Source organism: Apiospora marii, assembly GCF_038362585.1.
Source record: "Apiospora marii strain CBS 49790 chromosome Unknown utg000013l_segment0_segment0, whole genome shotgun sequence".
NCBI classification, from domain to species: Eukaryota; Fungi; Ascomycota; class Sordariomycetes; order Amphisphaeriales; family Apiosporaceae; genus Apiospora; species Apiospora marii.
This window is the reverse complement of record NW_027117384.1, coordinates 1,918,109-1,944,952: the sequence shown is the minus strand read 5'-3', so window position 1 is coordinate 1,944,952 and position 26,844 is coordinate 1,918,109. Positions and strand designations below refer to the sequence as shown.

The 26,844-nt window shown below is 54.3% G+C and overlaps 6 protein-coding genes across 6 annotated transcripts; 2 read left to right on the top strand and 4 right to left on the bottom strand.

The window, feature by feature from the left end:
- Nucleotides 1–3,946: 3,946 nt before the first annotated feature.
- PG985_015739 (uncharacterized protein) lies at nt 3,947–5,189 on the bottom strand (the record flags this gene model as incomplete). The annotated part of the gene is made up of 2 exons (XM_066835505.1): nt 3,947–4,200; nt 4,502–5,189. 2 exons carry the CDS (start codon nt 5,187–5,189, stop codon nt 3,947–3,949), a joined length of 942 nt encoding a protein of 313 aa, XP_066676708.1.
- A 1,235-nt stretch (nt 5,190–6,424) lies between these two features.
- On the top strand, nt 6,425–7,380 carry PG985_015738 (uncharacterized protein; the record flags this gene model as incomplete). Its single annotated transcript, XM_066835504.1, has 2 exons — nt 6,425–7,053; nt 7,152–7,380. The coding sequence occupies 2 exons, from the start codon at nt 6,425–6,427 to the stop codon at nt 7,378–7,380; spliced, it is 858 nt and encodes a 285-aa protein (XP_066676707.1).
- Nucleotides 7,381–7,687: 307 nt separating this feature from the next.
- Nucleotides 7,688–10,645, bottom strand: PG985_015737 (uncharacterized protein; the record flags this gene model as incomplete). Its single annotated transcript, XM_066835503.1, has 1 exon — nt 7,688–10,645. The coding sequence occupies one exon, from the start codon at nt 10,643–10,645 to the stop codon at nt 7,688–7,690; it is 2,958 nt and encodes a 985-aa protein (XP_066676706.1).
- A 1,137-nt stretch (nt 10,646–11,782) lies between these two features.
- Nucleotides 11,783–14,539, bottom strand: PG985_015736 (Cullin family protein; the record flags this gene model as incomplete). Its single annotated transcript, XM_066835502.1, has 3 exons — nt 11,783–11,963; nt 12,029–14,061; nt 14,192–14,539. 3 exons carry the CDS (start codon nt 14,537–14,539, stop codon nt 11,783–11,785), a joined length of 2,562 nt encoding a protein of 853 aa, XP_066676705.1.
- Nucleotides 14,540–16,068: 1,529 nt separating this feature from the next.
- On the top strand, nt 16,069–17,697 carry PG985_015735 (uncharacterized protein; the record flags this gene model as incomplete). Its single annotated transcript, XM_066835501.1, has 2 exons — nt 16,069–16,774; nt 17,006–17,697. 2 exons carry the CDS (start codon nt 16,069–16,071, stop codon nt 17,695–17,697), a joined length of 1,398 nt encoding a protein of 465 aa, XP_066676704.1.
- Nucleotides 17,698–18,527: 830 nt separating this feature from the next.
- Nucleotides 18,528–26,759, bottom strand: PG985_015734 (U3 small nucleolar RNA-associated protein 20; the record flags this gene model as incomplete). The annotated part of the gene is made up of 2 exons (XM_066835500.1): nt 18,528–25,329; nt 25,381–26,759. 2 exons carry the CDS (start codon nt 26,757–26,759, stop codon nt 18,528–18,530), a joined length of 8,181 nt encoding a protein of 2,726 aa, XP_066676703.1.
- Between the last annotated feature and the right edge of the window lie 85 nt (nt 26,760–26,844).

Genomic DNA, 26,844 nt, shown 5'->3' with positions numbered 1-26,844 from the left:
GCACTCCAGTTGGGTTGACGCAGTTTGCAGGTCATGACGAAGGCGGTTCCCACGTCAACCCACGCCCATAACGGAGTTTGCGGTATAGGTATGCATGGGCGATGGAGTACATACCAACTATCGTGGGTATTTCTGGAATTTCTTGCTTTCGGCACTATCACCCGCCCCATAAGTTCCCAGGCTGACCAAGGCTTGCTAGAACGGATAGGATCGGCGTCCACTTCTGTCCACTCGACTGCAGAAGCTCGAAAAGAGGAGCCGTGAAATCTCGTGGAGTTGGTATTTTCTAACGACGTCAATCTCTCTTGGCATTGGCGCCAGCAAGCACCGGATTGGTTCCCAGAAGGCGGTAATATAGTGGAGGGGCCACCGAAGGGGGGGGAGCAGGGAATCAAATGACAGCCACAACTTTTTCAATTTCGCACGCCTCCTTATTTATCTTCTTTCGACATCGATATCCCACTGTCCAAGATTATGCAATGAAGATTGATAGAGCCGCCCGCCCCAAGAGGTCCGCTTTTGTATACCACCCCCGCCCCGACGCTGCCGTGATTATCGCCGTAGGGAATAAACAAGATCAGAAACAATTGGCGAAGGGCGATTGCATTGCTGCTGGCTGAGCCGACGCTCTGTCACAGCGGCTCTCGTCTTTTTTTCGTTTTGTATCACGGCCTGTTTGTCCAAGGCCTTGGATTGGTACTACGGATACGCCACACAGCATTCGTGTTATGCCTAGGAGGCTTGGCTGCTGCGAGCCTGCAGTGCCAAGATGGGTAGAACGGCATCTCAGGCATTCATCGCGGTACCAAGTCTCGGATGCGTCGATCGCAAACAATTCCGTGCCCCTCCCCCCCTTCACCTAGCTTCCTTACCTAATCATTCTCCCCTCGAAGCGTTGGTGGTTGGAGCAGAATGTTGGTGCCTCAAGCAGCTGCAGCCGTGAGGTGAGCCTTGCTTTGCTTGCACTGACCGACGGTTGGATCTATCTCAACGACTCGTATTGTTTCATGGATCGTCTCCTACCAGACCGTTGGCGATGTTAGCAAAGTCGTCCAGAAGTCTGCACATTGCATTCCTTGACTCGTCTCGGCTTATTAATCACCAACCAGGCTGTCTGTAAGAAGCTTGGCTTCTGCCTCTCTTACCGAACCATCCTTACATTTTCTTTATTTTTAAGTGTTCATTTTTCGCTCATCAGATCTCAGAACTATCAAACATGCTTGGCGAGGACTTGGCAGTTTTGCTTCTCCCACACCATGATGTCTCCTTTGTTCAGTTCCGGCGCCTGATCAGCTTCCCTTCGTGGCCCCATTCGTGAAGGCAAGGATCGATCTCAATAAACACTTCTTTTTCCCCGGAGGCAGTACCTGTATAAGTGCCTGCTATAGGTCAGCACGGCCACCCGTCTCAGGCTCCTTAATTCGTGATACATGGCAGCCTTCGACGCCCATTGGCCAGCGCCCCGGAGTATTTCCAACTCCACACTTTGCTGGGCTCTAAAAGTCTATCTTGCACACACAGACGTTTCTGCTTCGCACGAATCAGCAATTGGCATCATCCATTGCCGAGATTCTTCGACAATCGCCTCAAACCATATCGGCAGGACCCAGGCGGATGGGGCCCTAAATCGCCTTCCGTTCGCGTTCGACGGCTCAGCCACGAGACCCTGAGTTTCATCTCCTTTTTTCTGCGCCGTTGCCTCTCCTTTCATTGAGGCTGACGCGTCATCCCCTGCGATCCCTCATTACCGGTCCTCCCCAATCCCGCCCCCCTGATTGTCACTTGGGCGATTGACGGGCCAGCCAGGCGGGCCAATCAGCGACTACCGTTCCAACCATTTTGGGAATAAGGTACTCGACCTAACCTAACCTCCCCCAACCGCAACCGCAGGGGTCAGTTACTTATTACCGCTTTTGGTACTGTTGCAGTGATAATGAACGACAAGTCGCCAAGAGGTTTTGTGCCGACTAAGCGGTTTGACTGCTAAATGCGAATCTGATTCACCACCACTAAACAAGCAGCATGCTGCGATCAACAATGTAACGGCGCAATTACCACCCCATGACAGGCATCATTTCTGCATCAGCTGTTTCTAGCCCTCATATTTGGCAGACGTCAACAATAGTAAGCCGTATCCGTATATGTAAGTATGCAGGCTATTTTGCTCACGCTGGGCACCGGCTATGTCCAGCTCAGGCAGTTCGCCATCAGTTGACGACTGCATAGCAGCTCGCCAGTGGCAGTGGCAGTGCAGCACTACGACACTGGCCCGCCCTTCTCATTCACCAGCGGTGATAGTACGCAGATGCAACTACGATTTGGTGCCATATGGCATACTCCGTAGATATAGAGCCCGAAACCCGGTCCTAGTGAAGAATGGCCGGAGTCGTCACTGGTTCGAGAGGGCGGCGGTTACGGTTCTAGACCAGCAGAGACAGACGCGCGGCCCGGGCGCCCACCGCAGATATTAACTCAGTTCCTAATATAAACCCCCAGAAGGCGAGGGAGTCCATGCCATGCTCCCATGCCAAACGGAGATAAGAAGCGATCTCTGGCGCGAACCCCCAGGAGGAGCGAGCACGAACGTGACTTGACGGATTCAGTCTGGCGTCCGGAATATTGGTCCCAGCTAGTACAGGTCGTCCCCAGAGTGAAATCCACACTGCGACCCCAACATGCCCGACGACGTAGTTGGTAAGCTGCCCAGCCCGTAGCCCGGTCGGTGAAAGGGTCAGCTGCATCCGCTTTGATTGCCTTACTATTTATTCATACCACAGCTCCTTTGGTCCGTGGCGGCGGCACGCTACGACGCTTGAGCAGACAGCTTGAGGACCCTTTCAAAGGGGTAGCACAGGGCGATAGATGTTCCCCCCTTTTCTCCCCACGTTGTTACATCGAGATGATTATCTGCTGCAGGCTTTCCAAAACCATCATATTCTCACTACAGGCATCTGCTCGATACTACCTATTCTCGTGCCGCATGCAACATCGGTGCGTCTTATGAATTTCCAACAGCCTGGAAAGTTGGGACGGCTGGCCGAAGTTGCTCTGTCATTTCTATGTTTGGTGTTTACCAACCAACATTACCATCACATGAGATGAAAGAGAGATTGACTTGGTGACCTCCAGCCGGTCGGACGAGGCACCTACCACAACGACCCGCGTGCTGCCGTCCCGGCCGTCACCAACCAAATCACCGATTTGGAGATGCTTGTGCGTTTGTAAGACTACGTGTAAGAACGTAAGTGTAAGTACGGATAAGTAGGTACTCAAGGTAGTGATGGGCATCCGAGAGCCACAGATCTTATAAGTCTGTGCATGACGGACCGTATCCAACCATCGGGGTCGTTTGAAAGAAATAGCTGGCCCTTTTACTCTCTCCGGCAACAGCTTGTGCTCTGTTCACATTGTATGCAACAAGCTCAATTCGTCGGCTCATAGGTAGTAGCCCGACTGACAGATTACAAGTCAGGTTCGTATGTATGTATGTGTGGCAAATCTTCCCGGCCTTACGAGTTGCACATGAAAATATCAATCACCCGCAACGTGGTCATTTCGCGAGTGGATGTGCGCTCTGCTTGGCATTTTGCTTGACTGATGATCGATATCCAACCATCCCCCGTTTGACATGTCTGCGGCGTTTGGCCTTCGCGCCTCCCATGCAGGCGTCGGTAGGAGTCTCGGCGCATATGTGCCGGCTACATCGGCACGCAAACCCAGCAGACAAACAGCTAGGCGCCTGGCGCATGTAGATATCAATCACACATGGCAAATGTGACATCTGATGACAAGCATTCCTTCATTACATATTCCTTCTCCCTCCTTCCCCTTTCTCTGCGGCAATCGAACCGACAGGTAAACGAACGCCCCAGAAGACGCACGCACGCTTGGCGGCTCCCTTTGTACATACCTCGCGTACCTAATCCCCAGGGGACTAGGGAAGCTCTTAGGCGTTCAATTCGCACCACATCAACCAGCCCTCCCTGGCCATGCCCGAGTCCTTGTACGGCTTGACCTTGCGCCCGTCCTCGTCCTCGACCTCGATCTCCAACATGTCCAGGTCCAGGTAGGAGTAGCTCCGGCAGCCGGCCGGCGCGTTCATCCAGTTGCGGTAGACGGACGGGACCCCGATGCCGGCGTTCATGGCCCGAAAGCCGCGCGCCTTCAGGTCCAGCATCACAAAGTGGTTTAGGGCCGACACTGCAGAAATGACGTAGGGTCAGCACACACACACCGATATTGTATACTCTCCTCCTCTCTTGACATGGATCAACATCTGATGTAGTAAGAGAAAGTAGGGAAGCGGTGGATCAATGATCCTCAACACTCCCCTTTTATATCGTTTCCCCACGGCCCCCCTCTCCTCTCCTCTTCTCTCCCCCCACCATGATTCAATAAACCACGCGACAGCGAAAAGGAGAAAGAGGGGGTATATTGATTTACATGAGGGGGAGAAGAGGAGTCAGAGCAACAACACAACGAACAAAACAGAACTACTCACTCAGTCCACGCCCCTGGTACTCCGGCTTCGTCACGCACCCCATGCGGGCACAGACCTCGCCGACGTCGCGGGGCTCCCACGTGCCCTTGGGCCGGGGGTCGCGGTCGCGCCAGTACTGGCTGACGCCCTTCTGGAGGGGGAAGAAGGCGTACAGGGCCTCGACGATGTCGGGCGGCGGCTTGGCCGCCAGGTCGCACGACAGCGCCACGCACACGAGCGGGAAGTCCATGCCCTCGACCATGCGCCGCGCGCCGCCGCCCGTCTCGAAGTCGGGCGCGTCCGGGTCCAGCTCGCGCCAGTAGACGGCGCCGCCGCTGCTTTCGTGGCCGCTGCCATTGACATCGCCATTGGTGTTGCTATCTCCGTTGGAAGTACCAGGAGGGGTAGTGTCAGTAGACTTGGACTCGGGCCGGGCAAACTCGTACTCGGAGTCGAAGACGCCGTACGAGACGCCGCTGTTGACGGCGTGCATGTAGTAGCCGTGCAGGGCGTCAAAGGCCTGCAGCGCGCTCCGGGTCTTGGGCGCGGCCATCAGCGGCGACCAGATGGACGGGCCCAGCAGGAACCCCTGGACGGCGAGGGCCTTGGCCCAGTCGGCCACGCCGGCGTCGATGGGCCGGATGGTGTACCGCGGCGGCAGCTGGATGCCGTGGGTGTCCTGGACCGGAGGTAAGAGCAGGCCCCTCATCTTCTTGCTTCGGTTCAATTGAGGTGTGTGTGCGTGTGCCTATGTGTGTACGTCTTGCGCGCGCGTAAATGGTGAGAAGCCTGGCACGTTCTCGCAAATGAGGCCCCTACTGTGAATAGTATGCGGAGATGGCGCGACACGGTAAGTGTTAAGCGCTCGGCTGAACACCAGGAAGCGCCTTCCGCTATATATATATTAGTTAACATACACACATCCGCGTGAGCGGGGTTACGGGCAATGAGTTGGTGGTTCGACTGCGAGACGGACATATACCCCAATCGGTATGGATGGGTGGAAATCGACCTGCGAGTTTGGGACAAGCGATGTCCGTACCCGGCAGTCTGGGTCAACAAACCACCACCATGGGCTTGCAAGCAGATCTCGGCGAACGAGAGTGCAGGAGTAGGCGCCTGGTCCCCTCCATGTCTGCGTCTTTTCGGGCCGCTTCATCGCGATTACCGCTTAAAAGGCCAGGTAGTAGTATACTTAGTCGCCGATACCCCCTGCAGGCGCCGGCAAGAGTCACATTCTATAGGTAGGTGTCCATCAACCAGCCAATACTCTATTCTTCGTCGATAAAGTAGAGGGCTTCATTTCCACAAAACACTTGGCAAATCTGATGGTATCTTAGAAATCGCATAGAATGTTTTGCAGCTCGTATGTTTGCAGGCTGTTGATCATGTTTGTTAGCTTTCCGGGTGAATGATGTCTGAAGAGCAAGATGGAAGCTGCAGGAAGCGACCGCTAGGCAATGGCTTTGTTCTGATGTCTTCGAATGAAATTCTGATGTTTTATGTATTCTTTGTTACATGGGTAGATCGAATATCCTCCTCAAAAAAGGAAACTGCTGGTGCAAACCCCAAGAGCGTGATGTGTAATGTGAAGTTGAAGATATTGCATCCCCGCCCTGCGCCAATTTACAAGAGCACTTCCCCTTCCTTTCCCCGCGTTTTGTTCTCTCAACTACACCTAGATTAGGTTCTTCGGACCGTCTACCCCCATTACCGAGATTTTCTCTATGCTCTCTGAGTCGCTTTTCCCACTCCAGACGGATTTCCCGGATTGTCGGGTGCGAGCCGATATGGATGGGAAAGGTGTTCTAGTCAGTTCCCGTGCAGCTAGAATGCCAGGTATATAGCGGCGGTTGCTGCTGCCATCTTCTCCTTCCAGCTGGAGAACCAGGCAATAAGACTTCGGATATCGAGAAAGCTATATATATATTATACAGCTATACAATGCGCTCATCAATCTGTCTCGCCGCGTCTCTCGCGACCACTGCCTCTGCCGGGTGCTCGGCCAGCGGCCGCATCCAGTGCCCCGTCGTGCTGTCGGGCCAAGTCCCCGCGTCGATGCAGCTGACCGACTTCGACACGGCGGCGACCAACAAGCTCTTCAACGCCGGCAACGTCAAGGCGAGCGGGATCCCCTGGTCGCAAATCTTGAAGTTCCCCAACGTGACGACCAACTCGCGCTTCGACAACGCGAGCTTCCAGCCGGTCGAGGTCACCATCGCCGACAGCTCCGTCTTCAAGACCCAGCACGGCTTCCGCCGCGCCGGCCTGCAGCTGCTCGGCGACGCCAACACGGGCGGGCCGGGCGCGGTGGGCGTGCGTACCGTCCACTGGAGCGTCCAGCAGGACCCGGCTCGGAAGCTGAACCTGACGCACGAGTATCAGAACGTGTGGCACGAGACGGCGGATTACGGCGCGAACCAGTTCGACTTCAAGATGGGCACGCTGCTCGACCGCCCCAGCGACAGGGACGCCGTGAAGATCACCAACCGGGAGGGCGAGGTGGTTTGGTCGACGGCCGTGGAGGCTACTGGCTGGCAGAACTTCGCTGTCACGCTGGACTTTGAGAGAAAGTACGTACCCCACACTATCATGCATGACTTGACTTACCACGCGACCAATCTGATCCTTTGTTTAAGCAAGCACTTACTAATTGAGTTCCTTTGTCTAGCACAATGCAAGTCTACTATTCAAAGGGGCTCGCCCCGCTGGAGCAGGTCACTGCGGCATTGCCCAACGACAACTCAGGAGAAGGACAGTACCAGATCGGCATGCTGAAGAAGCCCACGGGGACCGACGATGTCGTGAACTCGGGCTACCAGGAGTCCGGCATTGACGAGGGCCAGATCTACGGCGGGATCTTCATCGAGGACAGCGCCGGCGGGTGCGTGTCGCTGTGAGATGAGCATTTTGGTCATTGAACAGGGGTGTCTCGAATCACACATTACATAGACAGTAAGTTTCGGTAGGTATTCCTACGACTTATTCAATTTCTAGTTTTTCCTGTCTATGAACATTATATAACAACCCGACGTTTGTATATTTTTATATATATACATGGCTTGAGAGAAAACCAAAGTGGACTTACCCTTCTTATGTACAATTTACCTTACACGTACCCGTTCCGTGATACCTTTACTCATGACATGGCTTTTTACTTCTTACTCTTACCAAAACAAAGGAAAACTTTTTCAAGTAAGTCCCTCCTTACCTCAACTGGGAAATGCTCACACCATTCGTCCGCCTCAGCCGGCGGGCGCCACCGCCGCCAACGCCGATCGCCGGGGGAGACGGCGACTGGCTCGGCAGACCGTGTCGGTCGTCCCTTTTGCTACTAGGCGCATACAGGGGCCTCTGCGGGGGCACGTCCAGCTTCTCCGACTGGCCGGCCACGAAGCTGAAGTCGCTCACCACGGACTCGGCGGGCTTGGGCAACGATGGCTCGTTGTTGTCGTCGACGACTTCCACCGGCAAGCGCTGCTGCTCCTTCTCCTGCTTCTGCTGCTGCTGCTGCATCCACTGCGGCGCAAAGAAGCTCCGTCGATGCGACTCCGGCACCGCGGCATTGGCCGTGGCCGCAGCGTTGTTGCTGCTGCGAGGCATGTGCAACGAATCGAGCCGAGAGATATTACTACTACCTTCGTTGTTGTTGCTACCACCGAACCCGAAATCGAGCCCGGAAAGTCTCTTCTCGTTGTTGATCTTCTCCTGCGCCCGCATCCGCAGCGCCATGCTCGGGTTTTCGGTCACGGCCTGCTGTCGCACCTCGGCGCCGCCGCCAGGTCGACGCAAGAACGACTCCGGTCGGCCCCCGCGACGGGTGGCGCGGCAGAACAGTTCTTGCCGCTCCTGATCCTGCCGCGACGTGGCGGGAGGGGCGTGGGCCATGTCGTTCAGCTGTTGCGGCATGGCCTCGTTGGCCATCTCGGCCCGGTAGGGGGTCGCGCGGTGCTGCGGGCTGCTGCTGGTGGTGTTGGCCGAAGCCATGCGGCCAGCGAAGCTCGCGCTCGCAGATTGCGGGGGAGTGGGAGAAGAAGCCGGATCAGGTGATGATGTCAGCACCGTAGCGAATTGCGGTGGCGGTGGCGGCTGTTGCTGCTGCTGCTGCTGAAGACTGTTGCGGCGGACGCGACGGCGCTGTTGCTGAGGAGGTCTGCCTTCGACTTCTTCGCGGCGGTGATGATGATGTTCCCGGTGCTCCCTCTTCTCGCCTCGGGGATGGGTATTGTACCAGGAAGGGTACTCCCGGTTGGGGTCCGGCGGAATGATGCCCGCCCGGGCCTTCTGGTCCTCCTTGAAATCATGGAGGGCCTCGTGCACGCGGTCCTTGAACTCGACACCCTTTTCCAACATCCGCGACGGCGACAAGCTTCGACAGCTCGACCGCGATGCGGGCCGGGGCTCGGCGGCGGCGGGGTCCCGTGAGTACCGTCGACTGCGACGATGGTGGTTAGAGTGGGAGTCGGGAGACGCAACAGCAGTGTTTTCATAGCTGTTGTCGTATACCTCGCCGTCCAGGAAGTTGGATTTGTTCAGCACGTCTACCGGCTCCAGCTCGTGCTTCGCCACCGTCTCGGTGCGGTAGACGCCCACGACGTCGAAGGACGCGGCGGGCTCCTGCGAGGGGGGCAGATAAATGGCCGTCGCAGGCCGCGACGACCCAGTCGACCTCCTGGACTTGGTGCCCGGCACGTCGTATATGGGACTCCGAGGCGTCGCGGACTTGGGAGTGGAGGCAGCAGTAGCGGTAGCGGTAGCGGGAGTAGCGACTGTTGTTGTTCCCGCCGGGCTCGGCGGGCTGTACATTTCGAACTCGACGCTGTCGACGCGGAGGACCTCCTTCTGCTTCTGCTTCTGGCGCCGCCGGTGTTCCCGTTCCCGCTCCCGCTCCCGTTCGGCCTCCCTTTCGCGCTCGACGCGCTCGAGCTCCCGCTCAAGCTCGCGAACCGTCTCTTGCTCCTGCTCCAGCTTGCGCTGCTGCTCCGCCGCGGCGGCGAGGTCCCGCGCCCGCGAGCTGTCCACACCGCTGCTGGGCCGCCAGCTCGTCCGCTTGGCGGCGCTGTGATAGGGGTTGTTGTTATAGTCGCCTCCTCCTCGCGGGTAGTGCGGGTAGGTAGCCGTGCTGTACCTGCTGTAGCCGCTATGGGTGCTCCTGGCATCGTCCTCCTGGTCATCGGTGGTGGCACCCGACACCGACCGGGCGCTCACGGCGCCGCGGCGCTTGCGGCTCCGTGGCTTCGTCGATGTGGTCGTGGATGGCGTCGTGGGCTCTTGGCCCGGATAGGGGCTAGGGACCGTGATAGTCGTCGTCGAAGAGCGTCTACTGCTACTGCTTTTGTCGTGGTGATACCGGCTACTGCGCGAGGAGGATGAGGAAGAGGATGACTGCTTGTTATCCAGAACCACGGCCTTCATGGCGTCCGCCGCCCAGTGCGGCACCTCGTCGAAGCCGGTCCGCACCATGGGCGGGTACGCGCGGCTCTGGCGCCGCTTCTCGCGGGTGCTGCTGTTGCCGAGATAGTACCCGGCCTCGCTCTTGGCCTTGAACGAAGACGCTTGGGCGTTGCCGTGGCTGGGACGCAAGACGGCAGAGGAGCGCCGATGGCGGGCCCGGCGATCATCATGGTCGTCGCTGTCGTCGATGGCGACGGAGTTGCTATCGCCGCCGCCGCCGCCACCCAAAGCGAGCTTGGCGCGCTGACGCTCGAGCTGTTCGTACAGGTACGCCCGCCCGGCCGACTCCTCCTGGCTGGGCGACGGCGAGTCGGACGAATAGGTATAAGAAGAGACAGAGGAAGAGACCAGCTTAGCCCGGTTTCGAGACCTTTCGCTCTCCATACTGGTCCGACGGGGCCTGGGTCCGCCAGGCTGATGCGACCGTCCCCTACTCGTGGTGGTCGTGTTGGAGACCATGCTGCGCCGGCGCTCGCGCTTCCGGGTCAGGTACTCGGCGTCCGGCCGCGTGGCCACGACGGCCCCAATGCTGTCGTCGCTGGCCTTGCTCCGCAGCTCCCGCTCGAGCGCCGTCAGGGGCGTCGTGGCGCGCACGGCCGGGTCGAGCTCCGCCGCCGCGGACTGGTGGTGGTCGACTCCGGCGTAGGGGCCCAGTGCCGCGACGCGGGCCAGCGACTGCTGCTTTCTGATGCTGCTGGACGAAGAAGCCATTTTAATAGCAACGAAAAGAACAACGAGAGAATGACAAGTAACAAATGCTTGTGCTTCCTCCTTTTCCCGGAAGGTTTTCCCTAAGGTGTCAGCTGCCTGTCTGCCTGTGTGTTTCCTTTGGGTTTATATATAGCCCTGAAAACAACACGGTCGACTATCTTTGGTGGGAGAAAGCAAGAGGAAGAGAAGAAGAAAAAGGGAACCGGCCTTTTTCCTGTAGGTGTGACTACGGGACAGGCGTTACCAAGGTTGGTAGGGTTTGAAAATTGGCAAAAGAGAGTGTGAGTGATTGCTTGAAAATAACGAGCAACCAAGAATGAAGGTATGTCCGTTTTCGTATACGAAAGGCTGGGATGGGTTGGGTTTGCTAATAATATACATACACTTCCAACAGCAGGAGCCGGGGCTTTCTTAAATCCCAGCAGGGGCTCGTCAAACGGGACAAAGGGGTCAATGGGGTCGTGATCAATGGTTGGGTCCAGGTCGAGGCTACACAATACCTATTGTGCCGTGTTTGCTTTGTCTCGCTGTCGAGCTCCCTCTTTGTCGCAGCACGTAAAAGAACAACAGATGGACAGTTGCTGTTTTCTCAATGGCGTCCCCCCTCGGCGGCTTCGTCTTTGATGAGCAGGGCCGCTGTAGTTCTAGGTCTGGCCGGACTCGGCATTTGCTGGAAAGGGGACTTACACGTCAAGGATCTAGTAATAGCATGACATCCACGGACAAGTGTGTAGACGGAGCGGTTGCAGTACTCATGTTGCTCTCAATTAGTATTCATTCGTATCTATAGTACATGCAAGTTGAGCCATTGCGTGCTCCGAACGCTGTAATATGTCGATAGTGGAGTTAAAGCCCCATGACGATTGGTGGGAGCGTCCGATCATAATAAGATAACTTCCCTTTCACCTGTTCGCCTGTTGCTATGCAATGCCATGCCACGAGAATGTCATGAGAGCCATCGCCTCCTCCATATTGCTTGATCAATCGTTGTAAATGCAAAGTCATCTCGTCGTCAAAGTGTTTGGCCGGGTACAATGAAAATGGGTATCAAGTGCCATCCGGCCTCAAGTGCAAACATGACCCTCCGGCGGGGGGTCTCCTCCAAATCGCAATTATCCATCGTGAATCGCCAAAACATTAGGCCAAGTAACGATACTCAGCACGTCCGGTACCGTCGCGCTCGAATCGCTCCAGGTACTCTCTGTCGATCAGATCCGTGATTCGGTTCTTGATGAAGGAAAGGTCGGGCTTGAACTGGCCGCTGATCTGCTGAATGACCTCCATGACGAGTTGCTGGTGCTCCAGTTCCTTGCGCTGCCTGTAGATTGCAAGATGTAGTTAGCGCATGTCAAACAATAAACAGGTGGGGGGATGAACACTTACTTCATGATGCGAACCACGGCCGCTTCGATGCAGTGCCTGCGACTCTCCAACGTTCTCTCATCCGTCTCCTTTCTCTCCTCGTCGTTCTCGACTTGGTTGGCCACATTGACAGAGGCAAGCTTCACCTTGAAGGTGGGAGAGACGAATGCATTGTTGAACTTGAATTTGTCGCCGGGTGCAGTTTTGCCCGAAGGGTTGGGCTCCTTCCAGAGAACGCGCTTACTCTTGATAGCAGACATGCCGGTCAAGAGATTGATCAGGTCGGTTTGGGGAATGTTGGTTCGCTCCTGGATTTCCTCGAACGACAAAGACTCTCCATCAGGTAGATCGTTGAACAAGAGCAGTATAGCCATTCCATAGGTAGGCACGGAGAGTTCGTATCGGCGATCCTTCGACTTGGGACCTGATTTCTCGCCGGGGACCTTGGGAAAGAAACTACGGATCTCTGCGGTACCCGCGCTCGCGATCCAAGTCAGCTTGCGGCCCGTGCGATCTTTGCTGTAGAAGCTATAGAAGCTGTCCTGCAGAGCCTTGATCTCGGCAGGGAAGTTGATGCCGGGTCCAGTCTGCTCCGAACCGAGATATTTGCCCACAGTCTCCTTGGGCCAGTTGTTGCCGCCGAGGACATTAATGGCGAGGCCGATCTGATCGTGACTAGACGCTCCCAGACCACGCACGTGCTTAGCGTACGCCTCGCTCATATCCTTGGACAAGTTGATATCCCTGAACATGCCCTCAAACTTGTGAGTGAAGCTGTTGCCGAGCTCACGCTTCATGCGGGAGATCATCTCCGTCTCCACTTCGAGATCACTCGATTTCTGTTGTAGAAGACGGCGTGCAAGGTGCTTCTGGTAGTAGGTTTCGAACTGATCCTTGCCCTCGAGGTACCGCAGGAGTGTGATGGCCTGCTCCAGGACTAGCTCTACCTCAGCTTCGGACTTGTCCTTCACACCTGCCTTCAGGTTGTGATCGATGTAGAGAGACAAGTATTCGGCACTGCGATCGAATCTGTTAATGAACTCGGCGAAGCTCTTAGTAAGGGCTGTCTGCAGAGTCAGATCATCCGCGAAGCAGTCTGAAAGCAGCCGGTCGAACCGGACCTTGAGAGCCAAGACATCGGCAACCCATTTCACAGCAGCCGCAGTCAGCTGTGCAGAGGCGTTGTTGCGCTTGTTCTTCGACTTGTCGCCGTTGGTGGCAGATGCTTCGTCCGCAAGAACGGCGAAATCTGTTTGTGCGAGGACCTTCTCGATCTCATAGCCCAATTCGATGACGCGAACGGACAAGGCAGTCTTCAGTGCCGACTTCTTGGGGTCAATGCGCGAAACCAGTTGGTAGAGAAGTTTGAGGTCCTCAATACGATCGTTGTCAATCATAGCCCGAACACCACTGCCGTCGAGATTCATGAACTCCTCGAGATGCTTGCTGATGAGTTCCTGTTCAACAACCGCAAGAATCTTGGGCAGACTCGTAAGCGAGATAGTTGTAGCGCAGCGGTCAGACTCTTCGTCCAGTCGGCGCTGCGTGTGTCGCAACCAGGTAGCAGCATCGCCCTCTTGAAGCAGCCGTTCGCATTCATTCTTGTAGAACGCATGGCTAGACTCGAGAAAGACGGGCTCAAACACCTCAAAGTACAACTTCTCGTCCTCGTTCTCCTCGTCGGTCCTGTACAACGAGTCGAGCATAGAGGTACAGCTGCGCAATAAGGCCTTGTCAATGACATCTCCCTCTCGCTCCATGTTGATCTGATCAAGGATAGTAGCATTGAAAATATCAAACACGATGCAGTTCGTCTCATGAATGGTGGCGCGAAGAATGTGGTCGCGAAACAGACCGATGGTCGCGGCGAAGATGGTGGGGCGATTCTGGCCCTGTGTAAAACCTCGATCCAAATACATGAGGATGTCGGCGGTCATGTTCATGGAGGTATTGTGTTCCTCCCATGCCTCGCGTATGCCCTTGAGGAATCGTTCGCCCATGGAGCGGCGTTCAACGACACTGGAGCCAAGAACATCGTTGAGTGTCATGTCAACCTATCGACGTTAGCATCTACTCTTCTTGGATTAAACAACATGTCTCGAGAGGGAATAATATAATTTCTCGAAAAAGCAGTTACTCCATACCCAATGAGACAACATGGAATAAACACCGAAAATCGCTTACCAAGTTTCTGGAGATCAGATCAAAGATGCGAGGGCACACCTTGTCCGTGAACCATCTCTCTTCAAACTGCTTGACGTTCTCGTAAAGACGATCACCAGCCTTCTTGAGGACAATCTTGTAGGCGTAGCGGTAGAGCTGTTCAAATGACAGACCGCTTGCATTTTTCTCGTGAATGTCACGGAGGGCGGACTCGAGCTGCTTCCAGTTGAAGTCGAATTCATCTGCATTCGGAGCCACGATAGGCTGAGGCCGGAACTGAAAGTTAGCAGGAGGAATGCCACGTGCCGCACTGAGGGCCAAGGCCTTCATCATGGCCTCGATCATGGCCTCGTTGTTGGGCGGGGCCATGGTGTATGGTGGTGTGGTGGTGAGATGGTATGATGGGAATGTATGTGATGTCTCGGGTGCTAAGTTGTATGGCGGGGTGTGTGATGTTGGTTTGGAAAAGAAAGGAAGGGAAATATCGTGGGATCTGGGGCAGAGGAGTCTGGTAATTTATACAGTCCAAGGGAAGATATCGTGAGTGGTGACCCGCGTAACAATAAGATGAACGGTAACAATAGGAATGTAGGCAGGGCAGTCACCAAACCATCACGATGTAGAGCAATGAAGAGGCCGCAGCCTATGTAAATAGGTAAGGAAGGTATCGTGGGGTGGTGGGGTCGCGATCCGGAAGTGAGGACCAGGTATAAGGCAGGATGGGGCGACGGCAAGGTGAGAGATGGGTAGAAAGTAGGCACCGGCCGCAAAGTGGAGACCAACAATCAAAGAGCAAACGGATGCAAAGAAAGAGGCGCCGGCGCAGTGAGGGGCTTGTGTAGAGAAGCCACCGACGGCGAGGTGGTGAATGGGTACAGCAAGCCACCGCCGGCGTAGTGAGGGCCGAGTATAGGATCGTGAACACCGGGATGCATAGGTACTTACTCTTCTAGGGGGCCGAATCCTGTTTCCACCGCGCAGGGCGGAACCTCCCCTGCCTGTAATCATTGTTGCGAGTTCCGTTCGTTGAGATAGTCTACGACAATAGACGAAGGCGCATAGTATTGTCGCGAACGGGGTGAGTTAGGGAGGCGAAGTATAGGAATCCAGTAGGAGAAGCCTCTCCCGCATTTTTGGACAGATGATAACAACGGAGTTAAGGACGGCGGGCCAGGAAGCACTGGGTGGTAGTCGGGTCGGGTGGCGAGACAATTGGACGGGCCTGGGAATTGAGGAACTGCAAGCCAGTCACTACAATGTTCGCCGAGAGTGATGGGTAGCGCGTAGAGCAAGCTGGTGATGACACAGCTTTGGTGTTGTAATGGAATTATGGTAAAGAAGGGACAGGCTTCCACAAAGGCCCGTCTTCAGAAGTTGTCGAACCTCGGTGCAGCTGCTGTGATTGGCTGAAGCTTGTCAAGAGGCGCATTCCAGATCAACCGGAATCAGGAACGTTCATTAATCATGGGAGAATTGCCCCTCAGACGGGCCCAAATGCCATGCTTTCACCCCACCATTCGGAACAACACAAGAGCCGACCCCGGCCCGACGTAGCGCGATACCCAAGTACATCCTTAAACCTAATTCACCAATAACGTCATTGACAGGCACCGCTTTTGACCAATGCCACCCCTGCATGTGCCCAAGCACCCCATGGCGCTAATACCGTAAGCAGTAAGGTTACCTCAACTGTAAAATCTTTATCGGGACACCCTCAAATGCTTATCACTCCTCCATTGGCTTTTGGCAACTTAGTAACTCAACACCATCACCCTTTTTGTGCGCCTCGTGGAATCATTGACGAGCATTTTGTTCACGAGTCCAGGCTTTTTTCGAAGTTCTATTAATCCATACACATCTCCCCTCGAGCACTGAACCATCAAGCCCTCGTGAGCGTCATGGCTTCGAAACTCCGTGCCAATGCTCTGCAGACGTTAGCTCGCTCTGTAAGGGCCTCTGCCATCTCTCCTGCGCCTTTGCGACCACATCTTCGCCCCTATCCGAGCCTGCCTCGAACTCTCCAACCCGCCCAGTTCTCCCGGAGATATGCGCATGCTATCCCGAAGCCGTCGCGGCCAGCACCTCCGGCCGCTTCTTCGCCATCGGAAGAGATCAAGCAGCGAAAGCTACAGGAGCCCCATTACGAGTTGACCTTCACCTGCGTACCCTGCAGTGAACGGTCGACCCATACCGTCTCCAAGCAGGGGTACCATAAGGGCTCCGTCCTGATCACCTGCCCGTCCTGTCGCAACCGCCACATCATAAGCGACCACCTGAATATCTTCGGCAACCGTTCGATCACAGTGGAAGATCTCATGAGAGAACGTGGCCAATTGGTTAAGCGAGGTACCCTGGGCGAAGATGGCGATGTCGAGTTCTGGGAGGATGGGACTGTGACTGAAAGGAACAAGGAGTCGGAAACCAAGACCGCTACGTCATCATCGGCACACAGCGATGGGGCTTCTGCGTCCCAGCAACCCAGCACGCCACTTACCGACTCCCCAGCACGCCCTCAGCTAGGCAACGCCCACTCCTCAGCTACCAACACCACGCCATCGAACCGACGCGAATTCTCCACGTTTGGGCCTCGCGGTAGAAATCACGGTATGTTTTCAAATCGCAGGCATGATCCGAACGCAGCACTGAAATCTGCGCTCAGGAACCTTGATGAACAACCTACTTGGGAACCTCAATTCCCGAGATCTGAATTAGGGCGCTCTGGCGGCAATCCCGGCCTTGTTACATCACAGAGGAATCTTGACGTCCCGGGCTCAAGTAAGAAGGCGCGACGGCCCCGTCACCACGCAAACCGGCAAACACCCCCCATTCATTCAGGCCGCTCCACGACTCCCGGTCCTAAAACCGAACAGCTGCTGTCTAGCACGGATGAGTTCTGGAGAGAAGGGTCTGCCGCGCCCAAGAGTCTTGCGCCAAAGAGACCTGTTGGCTCAGAGGTGCTGGTGTCAGCCAGCGGAAAGGGGCCGGAGGTGGTCAGCCAAAGGGAAGCAGACCCGCCGCCTCGGGTACAGTTCAAGCTGCGTAAATTCAAGGCATCGAAGCTGATACCAAAGGCCGAAAAGAAACTATATGGGAAGCCCGAAGCACGCGAAAAAAGGCAGAGTGAAATAAACCTAAAGGAGGCGGCGGAAAGGAAAGCCCGGAAGGAGGAGGAAAGGGCCCGGAGGAAGGAGGAAAGGGCAAAAGACCCGAAGTGGTCGCCGTTCACGTTGCGCAAGTACGACTCGACATTTGATATACCAGGCTATATTGTGCGAGCTCTTCCGAAAAGAGAGACGGGTTCCACCGGGCAAGACCCCATCCCGGATGGCGAGACTACGGAAGCCTCCTCACCTGTGGATGACGGGATTCTACGCGCCTCTGATATCCCGTCGACAAAGCTACGCAGACGAGAGACCACCAGCTTTGTGTATGCATGGCCTTCGGACGGCATGGAACCTGTGCGGATTGGTGTTACTCGGCCTCGGAGGCGCCAGAGAGCCAGTGAGGAGAAGAGCCAGGGGGATTGAAACTTTTATGTGATGTACCACCGACCGGGATTGACGACCAAAGGGGAAACACGGTGTACGATATATGTATAGTCATGTATAAGCTGTAGAGATTATGCATTTTCGGAGTTTAGGTAGAGAGGCAGGATATACCCCAATCAAGCAAGAGTTTCTAGAAATGGTTTCGTTTTCTCTTTTTGTTTCATTCGTTGGCTTTTTGGTTCCATGCCGCCGCCGTATCGCAAAACATGTTCCCACAGCGCATCAAAACAAGGCAAACAAAGAGTACACTTGATGCCGGACAATCAGTCGCAGGTGATTTACACGTGTCCAGGAAGTCAGACCGACCGGGTGAATAGCGACGGGGAACGTAAACGCCAAGGTAGTCATCGATACGATTGTTCCACTATCAGAGTATTGTCCATTCCTCCTCCTGTGTAGTGGCTAGACACTAGACGCGCCCGAATTGGACGGTATTTTGGCGTGGTAGGCACCTAGCGAGGTTCTGGTTCGCGAAAATTGTCCCAGAGGACGATGTATTGTCATGGCAAATAAATATTAAGGTCCATAGTCCGAACCGATCTTCTAGGAAAATAATCCCAAGGTCATTGGAGGATACCAACCGAATTTGGCTGTATCCCTGACGCTATCAAAAATCACACAGAGCTTTGGGGAGCAAGACTTGTTTTGAACAAAAATGAAATGAAATTGGATTTTGTCTATGGCCAGATGCCGATGATGGTAGGGTATTATATCTCCATAAGTTTCCGCTACGGGGAACGCGCTCTTCTTCCTTTTTCTTCTCCCTCCCCTCCCTCTCTCTCGCCCAGCTAGGTTTTTCCGCCCGAGTATCAATACCTGCCGCCCTGCCTGCGCGCCCTCTGGTCGCCCTTGACCTCCTTCCGCCGCTTGACCTTCTTGTCCAGCCGGCCCTTCTTCCACTTGCCGTACTTCTCGGGCGCAGCCACCGCCTCGATCTTGCGCTTCCGGGCGCGGCCCTCGCGGCGCTTCCTCGCCGCCTCGCGTACCGCGTACAGCTCCGTCGTGTAGGCCTCGGTGCCCATCTTCTTCTGCAGCACGTCCATGCTCTCCTCGGCCTTGACGCGCAGGGCGTCGTACCTCGGCTGGAAGGTGTCCTCCACCGACGACGGCACCGTGATGTTGGGGTCGGTCAGGTGGTGCAGAGGGGTGAGGAGCATGTTCAGCGACGGCTGGATCGTGGCGGGCGGGAGGGTGCTGACGAATAGGTGCAGCAAGTCCATGGCGGCCACCTTGGGCACCAGGGCGGCCGTGCGAGGTGGTGTCTCGGCGATAAGAATATCTGACAGGAAGTTGAACAATGTATGCAGAGTGATCTTTGTCTTCGGTTGCTCGGGCTCATCGAGTCCGCCCCATTCTTCCTCCTCTTCCTCGTCTGAGTCCGAAGCATCCTGCTCTTCATTGTCCGCGTCAGAGCTCTGATCGGACACTGCAGGCTTCGGGTCAAGAAACTTGGCCAGTCTGACTAGAGTGAGGACAACTTCGGCAGCCAAGGCTTCGTCAATGGGAGCCGCTTGTTGTTTATAAGACGTCACATCATCATTGAAAGTACCATTAGCCTTCTTGTCCATGCGCTTCTTCCATCTTGCGATGGTGCCAGGATCCAGTAGCCCAACAGAAAGAACAGTGAGGGCTTCGACAGTGGCCTTGTCAAGCTTCAACCCATGAGATCCAGTCAAAGCATCCTTCTTCGCGTCCGTGCTGTCCTGCTTGTAGAAATCATCCAGATACAAGTTCAGGAGCTTGATGCTCGAAAGCTTCAGAGTTGGGTGTTCAGATGTCAGTGGCTTCGCAATCGCGTGCCAAAGTTCCTCGTGCGAGAGGACCTGGCTGGGGAATCTCTGCATCAGTATGGGGACGTTCTGCACCACAGTGTTGACAAGCTCCCAATCTGAGCCACCGGAGAAATCATCCAAGACTTCGATCATACTCTTGATCACCAGCATCAGATCGCTCTCGTCTCGTGAGGTGGGTTCTTTGGCGTCGAAGTAAAGACAGAAGGTCTGGATAGCTAGACCAAACACGGAGAGCTTCTTTTGGTCACCCTCCTGTTCAAGCCACCCACGAGGAAGCGCAAGGAACTTGGATGTTCGCTCTTTGTCAGCTTTGCGGAAGATCTCCTTGATCAGTTCCCCAGCTGACAGGCGGCACTTTTCGCTGTCGTCGTTGGCGAGTCTCAGGACAAGAGGGATGAAGCAAGTCGTGGCAACCTCCTGCACGAAGTCATCGGCAGACTTCATAAGGAGTAGGTGGATGATTTCCATGACTGACAAACGCCCGCCCTCGCGCTCATAATCCAGGTTGGCAACAATGAACTTGAGCTGCTTGGCCCATCGGTTCTTCTTCTGCGGATACTCGCGTAAGAACTGGAAGAATGCACCGCGGGCTAGATCACGGGTATTCTTATCGTCGTTGGTAATCATAACCCCACCGACATAGTCAAGAGTATCGTACACCGACGCGGCTTCGATCTTGCGGTCCAGCACAGAGCGAAGGAAGTTGAAGGTGACGTGTCGATACAACGGCTCTGTCAAGTCGTCCTTGAGCTTGCCGAGAAGCATATCGATGCCAGCATCATTGATCTTGGTGTCCCTTCGGTCTCTCAATATGATAGAGATGAGTTTCAATGCAGATTGGGCAAGGTCAGTTGTCGTGGACGTTGACATGCCCATGCTCTTGACAGCATCCTTGGCTGCGATCTTGTAGAGTTTCGTCAACTCGTCTGTTTTGAAGGGAACCTTGACGATGACCTGGAGAAGTTTGTATGCCGCGATCTTCACCTCCTCTTCTCCTTCAACGACAGCATCGCCGATAATCGGTATGAAGCCAGAGATGTTGGCAGCGTTTCGAAGAGAATCGTGCTTCCTGAAAACAGATCGCAGAACGTCCAAGGAAAATCGAATGAGCTTATACGTATGCTTGCTCGTCCCACCGCGTCCGTCGCCACTCTTCTTGGCTCCTTTTTGGACCAGATAGCGTCGAAGCTTGTGATCGAGTTTGATCTCAGCTTTTGGCTTTCGGCTGTCGTAAACCCCCTGAACAACCTCGTAGCAGAAGACGAGCGTCTCCCGACTTTCTGCAGCAGCATTGCCAAGCAAACCATTGGCGATACGGGTCAGCAGCTCGTCAATTTTGCGGACCATCTTCAGGTCGAGCTTTTCAAGGAGAAGAGCCTGCAAAGGTCGGATGAGATCGACCAAATGGTCAACGGAAGCTGTCTTTGCAATGAGCTCCATCGAATCCTGACTCTTGCTGCTCTTGACCTCTTTTGTTTTGCTGGTGTATTCCTCTGCATCCTTCTCCTGTCCCGTAATACCAAAGATATCATCCATGATAATAGTAACAATCTTGTCCAAGCAATAGTCCAGGTCACCTGGCTGAAATTGTGGGATCACATGAACAAGAATGGTGTGCATGGTGTATGACAGAACATGCAATTGGTAGCCCTTGGTCAAAGCACCTCGCAGCTCGTCCAGGATGAAGCCGAAGCAAGGAGCTCCCAGGAGCGAGGCCATCTTGGCCAGCGTATCTCGTGCCATTTCACGGGCGTCCCATGCTTTGCTTCGCAGGATTTGAGAGATGTCCGACAAGACACCAGGCAGCTTCTGCTCCAGAGTCTCTGTTGGAAGTAGCTTGAGCAACTTCACGATGATAATACCTACTGGTACTCGCGAACTGACCATGGTTTCATCTTTTTCGCGAATGAACTCCAAAAGAGACGGCATGATATTCGACGTTATGTCCTCGGTGAATTTCTCCGGGGCGGGCATTGTCAGAGCTAGCCGGTGCTTCTTTGGCGGCTGGTTTTGCGCCGAACCAGCATCTACATCCATCGAGTCCGAGTCTCGCTCGGAAGCCGCAACAGAGAGACTGTCCACAATCTTGCCCAGAAGTCGAACGAGCTGCTTCTGTGAGTCTGGTTTAGACTCAATATAGCCGCTGTATCGCTTCAGAATGGCACGGAATTGCGGCCATTCCATCGAGATTGCCAGGTCCGAAATCGTGGTGGTCGCTTGTGCGCCGACTCCATGATCATCAGTTCCATCCTCCCGGTCGAAGATGAAGTGTTCGAGTAGCGGGACGAAGAAGTGCGCAAGATTGCGACTGCCCAGTTCGGTATGGAAGTTGACCTTTGACAACAGCTGCAGAGCTCGCATCTGTCTCGATGTCGCTGGGCTGAGAATGTGACTGAAGAAACTAGGATCCGAGTCCTCCTCATTGGGAGGAGGATCCAGACCAACGAGATCACTGACTGGCGTCCAGGAGGGTAAATTAGACACGAGGTACCCCAGTACGCGGACCACCTCGCGTCTGACTGTCTCCGAAGATTCCCGGGCACCTGAGTAGATGGCCGGCAGAACAACATCGCTTAGCATACCCTCGTAAATGGCCCGATCAGCCCCAGTGGATGCTTTAACAGCATCCGTAAATCGGCAGAGGGCGTCGGCAGAGTTCATTGAAAGGATACCGTATTCCTCATCATGCTTGATATAGAAAAGCAAATTATGAAGCAGAGGCTGCCATTGTCGAGGATTGAAGGGGGGCTCTCGTGGCTTAGAGATGCTATTGAAAGCAGCCAGCCTCGTGTTGTAGTCGGGCTCATCAATCCTTCCCTCCTTGAACGAGTTGAGGTCAGAGCACAAAGCAGCTACTTCAACGGTCGTGGGGTCCTCTTCGGCAAATACAGCCAGAACCTTGGAGAGCGACAGTCGGTTGGGTCTGTCCTTGAAGAAGCCAAACAGAGATGAGATCGTAGTGTAGATTCGGTTTCGCAGATCTGTATTCGACCGAAGACCTTCGAGCTGAAGGAAAGCTTGCAGGATGGTGAGAATGCTTCCCTTCACCTTCGGGTTTACTCGGCGGGACGGCTGGTTGAGAAGGAATACCGAAATCTCGATGAGTCCTGGTGCCTGCTCTGATTGCTGGACAATCGGAGAAAGTTCGACAATGGTGTCAATGCAGGCGACCAGCAAGTCCTTTCCGATTTGGATCTCAGCGTCGTTGTCAAGGTCCTTGCCTGTAGCCTGATTGGTCCTCAGCACAGCCCCTATCTTGCCCAAGATGAGCTCCAAATTGCGGTCAATCAGATCTTCCTTGATGATCTCATTGAACTCAGACTCTACTGCAGGTGCCTGTGAAAGCTTGACTAGGTTCCGTACTATGCTGAGCGTAAACACTCGCACTTCATCCTTCGCTTTCTTGTTTGCCAAGCAGTCCATGAGTTTGGGGATAATTCGTTCGTCAACGCCCAAGAACAAAGCAGTTCTTGGCATCACTGACAGAGTTGACAGAAACTGGAAAGTACCAGAAATACCCTGGGTGTTCTCAACAGCAAAGTTGTCGAGTCGGGGACTCACAACCTCCTTGATAAGCATATCCTTGTATGGATCCCAGTTGAAGGCAGGTGCGTTGCGTAAGAGCGAGATGACACACTTCAGTGAGATAGTCCGTACATCGCGAACGAGAGAAGTGTCGTTGTCTGACAGCTCGTCGTCAACTTCCTCCTCGGCTGCTTCTTCCTCAGTCTGGTTATCTGGCTGATCATCTCCGGCTTTCTCGGCGGTATGCCCCAGTTTTCGGCATGCAGTTACGAGGCAGAAAAGAACGGCATTCAGGAGGGTATCCGCATACTTTTCGACACTGACTCCAAGTTCGTTGATGATGATGGTTGCCATGTTCAGGAAACCGACCTGCTTGCGTGCGGTCACCTGCCTATACGTGCTCGTAGGATCCTGACTGAGAATATCTTCGCGCACACCAGTGTTGTCGAGAACCACCTTTCCACGAAGGTCCCCAAGAGCAATCTGAAGAAAGTCACCCGTATCTTCGACGGTCAGATTTCTCAGCACTGCTAGTCTTGTGGCCTGCAAACCGCCACGGCCGCTGGCGACGCCTTTCTTGGAGATAGTTCGGCCGTACAAGAGTCGAAGCAGGACAGGCATCACCTCAGCACGGTGTTCAGGCTGCACCTTGTTATCACCTTGGAACAGCACTGTGAGCTCATTCTTGAATCTCGCTTCGTCCAGAAGATACTCCAAGTTTTCTTGATAAGGCTTGACACCTTCTTGTTTCCATGCGAGAATAGCCTTGAGCGCGGACTTTTGGATATCAATATCGCCGTTGGCAAGTAGATGGAGAAGCGACTCATAAACCTTCTGTTGCTGAGAGAGAACTCGGGGGTTGATGAACTGTGAGAAGACAGCAAGCAGAGCTTTTCGGTCAGACAATGACCATGGCTTCCCAGCACTTTGATCCGAGTCGATTTCCATAGCCTCTCGGTCCTCCTCATGTGAGTTCCATGACAGGAAAATCGGCACAATGATCTTGGATCGCTTTTCAATCAATGACGGCACAGCTGACATGATTTTGAGTGCTTGAGAGCGAGATGTCTTCGGCATTATCGGTACAAGTTGCTGGTTCTCTTCGAACATGGGGATGAATTGTTGGTTTTCCTCAAACGTCTCGAGCAGAATGTCTTCTGGGTTGACAATTACTCGGTCTTGGGTTTTGGCGTTTCGCAGCAATCGGTCAAGGTTGAGACACTCAAAGTCAGTCAGCCCCTTTCTGAAAGGAGGGGTGTCCTCGTGCTTTCCAGCATCACCAGCTAGTTCGTCTTGAAGCGCCGTTCTTCCATTCACCCACTTGAATGCGCGCTCACAGATCGCTTCTTCGCCACTTGCTGTTTGGCTGACTTCCTTCAATGCTTCAAGGACTGACTCCCAGATTGGCGAAACCTTTACTGTCATCATACCGAAAAGGAACGCTGGTACAGCTTGTCGAAGCCAGGATCCCTGATCCAGCCGAGAATATATTGTACCCAGTTTTCGAAGATGTACAGAGATTGCGCGAATGTTTTCCAGGTCCAGCTGCATCTGTTGGACCTGCAGCATATTCGCGAGAGCATCCAACTGGTCTGGGGCAATATCGAGTTTGACGAGCAATCTCAAAGAGGCGGTGCGCAAATCGGGTGAGTCCAGAGCAAGATTGCTGACAAGACTCCTCAGCAGGGGATCATCCTCTTTTTCGGGGGTAACACTCCCGCCGCTTTGGGAGTCTTGACCATCGGCATCTTGTACTTGGTCCTCGTACGTATGCATGGCCTCTAAAAATCCAGCGAGAGTGCAGTATCGAGGCGCAGCAGCTCGGAGAAGGGGTCGCAATGACTTTTCGAACGGCGCAGCGACTGCTTTGCTCATGCGCAGATACGCATGGAATCCCTGGCTGACGATGAAGCGGGCTTCGTCTGTCGGGGGCGATTGCGATGGCCGCAGAGCAAGCTTCAGCTTCCTCAGCAGTACTTCACGGATCGGCCCAATGGTTGATGGGTGTATAGTGCTGCACTCGAGTAACTGTAGCAGGGCCGAATACTTCGGGAGGCATTTGTCACGCCACGTCTTCGGGTCTTTGTCGTAGGCACTCGAGGCCCCCTCCTCCGGGAACGTAGAAATCTCCAGTCGCTCAAATTTCCTTACAATATGAGATTGCCATGACTGCGGAAGAGTGAATGTTTCTGGCTCCCTAGGTGATGGCAGGGCCCTCTGGTTTACCATACGAGGGATCAAAACACAGAGCATGTCCTCATTGGAATCTTCCGACCAGTGAGAAACAACGAATCTATTGGGTGAGGTTAGCTTTTGTCCACCAAGCGTGATGAGAGTTACTCACTTTTGAAACTCCTTCAGGAAAAGACTGCGGAACCGCGAAGCATCGAGGTCTGATAAGTAGGAGCAGAATGGGATGAACCATTTCATAAGGGGTTCCCGGGTTAGTATCTTTACAATGTGAGCCATGTGGGGGATGATGGCATCCATCGAGGAGGCATTCCAGACAATAGCTGTGTTCACCAAGATGTAACGCCAGATCGCGATGTGATCGGTAGTGTCAAGCAACGATGGTTCGCTGCAGAGACCATGTAGTGACTTTTGCAGGCAGTCCAGCAGTGCGCTCCAATTGCTGATTCTGTTGCCTCTCCGTACACCAGCCACGGTTCCCAGGACTCTAACATATAGGATGCTCTGTAATGGGCTCTTGTTGTCTGCCTCCTCTTTGGTCTTCTGCTCGTAGATGGCATCTGCGATCAAGCCGAAAGTTTCGTTTGTGGTATGGTGAATAATACTGACGGTGATACCGCAGACAAGACCTGCCCAGGTAGGCATTGCGTCATCTGTAGATACCATATCCTCCGCCGGTACTGAGGCAAGGAGTGCCTGGAATGTCGTTGGCCCTGTCGTATGGACATTGTTTCCCTGGCCCTTGATAGCTTCGGCAAACATGGTCATCAGACCGTGGTAGAACAGGCCATATTGTCGGTCTCCTCGGATAGAGGCCAGGTCGTTTCGTGCGTGTTCTATAATTATTGGGAGGGACTTTTCGCGATGCGACGGCGAGGCAGCCTTCTTGATCAGAAAGCTCATAGCCTCTGCGGCAAACCGGGCAATATGAGGGGGGTTTCGCGCCTTTCCCAACAGCGGTGCTATGACATCAAACGTCGGGCGGAGGTCTGCTACTAACAGCCTCGACAGGTATTTGAACAAAAACGCCAGGGAGGCAAAAGTCCATTCGATTACATCTGCATCTTGGCGGCTACCAGCAATGTTGGCTATGAGAACGAGAGCTCTTGCGTAGTGCTTCTCGAATCGGGTACCCAAATCGTGGGCGAAGGCGGTCAACAGGTCCAACAGTGACTCGAGTGACTCCTTCTCTTGGGCTGATATATATTTCTCCAACAGGTCCATAATCTTGTCCTCGTAATGCAAGATCTGGGGCAGACTCTCGCAGAAGAGGCGCACTTCCCTCTTGAAAGAGGTGAAGCCTTTGGATATGTCCAGGTCGGCCCATTTCTCCAGTCCGTTTCGGAAATAGGAGGTACTAAGGTCTGAGTCTTCGGCGTCGAGGTCGTGGCGGCGAACTTTGCGAAGAGGGTCGAGGGAATGAAGTTTGGCGATTTTCGTGGTGAAGGACTCCCACCGGTGGTTTTTCTGGTGAAGAGTGCCAGATTTGCCCTTTCGGGTCTTTATTATACGTCCCGACAGCGTTGGCGCCATCGTTGCTATTTGGAAACACACCAGAAAGGTCGGTTGGTGTGGTCGAGATTCAGAATCTCTTCGTGTTGTTAAAGGTGAAAGTCAG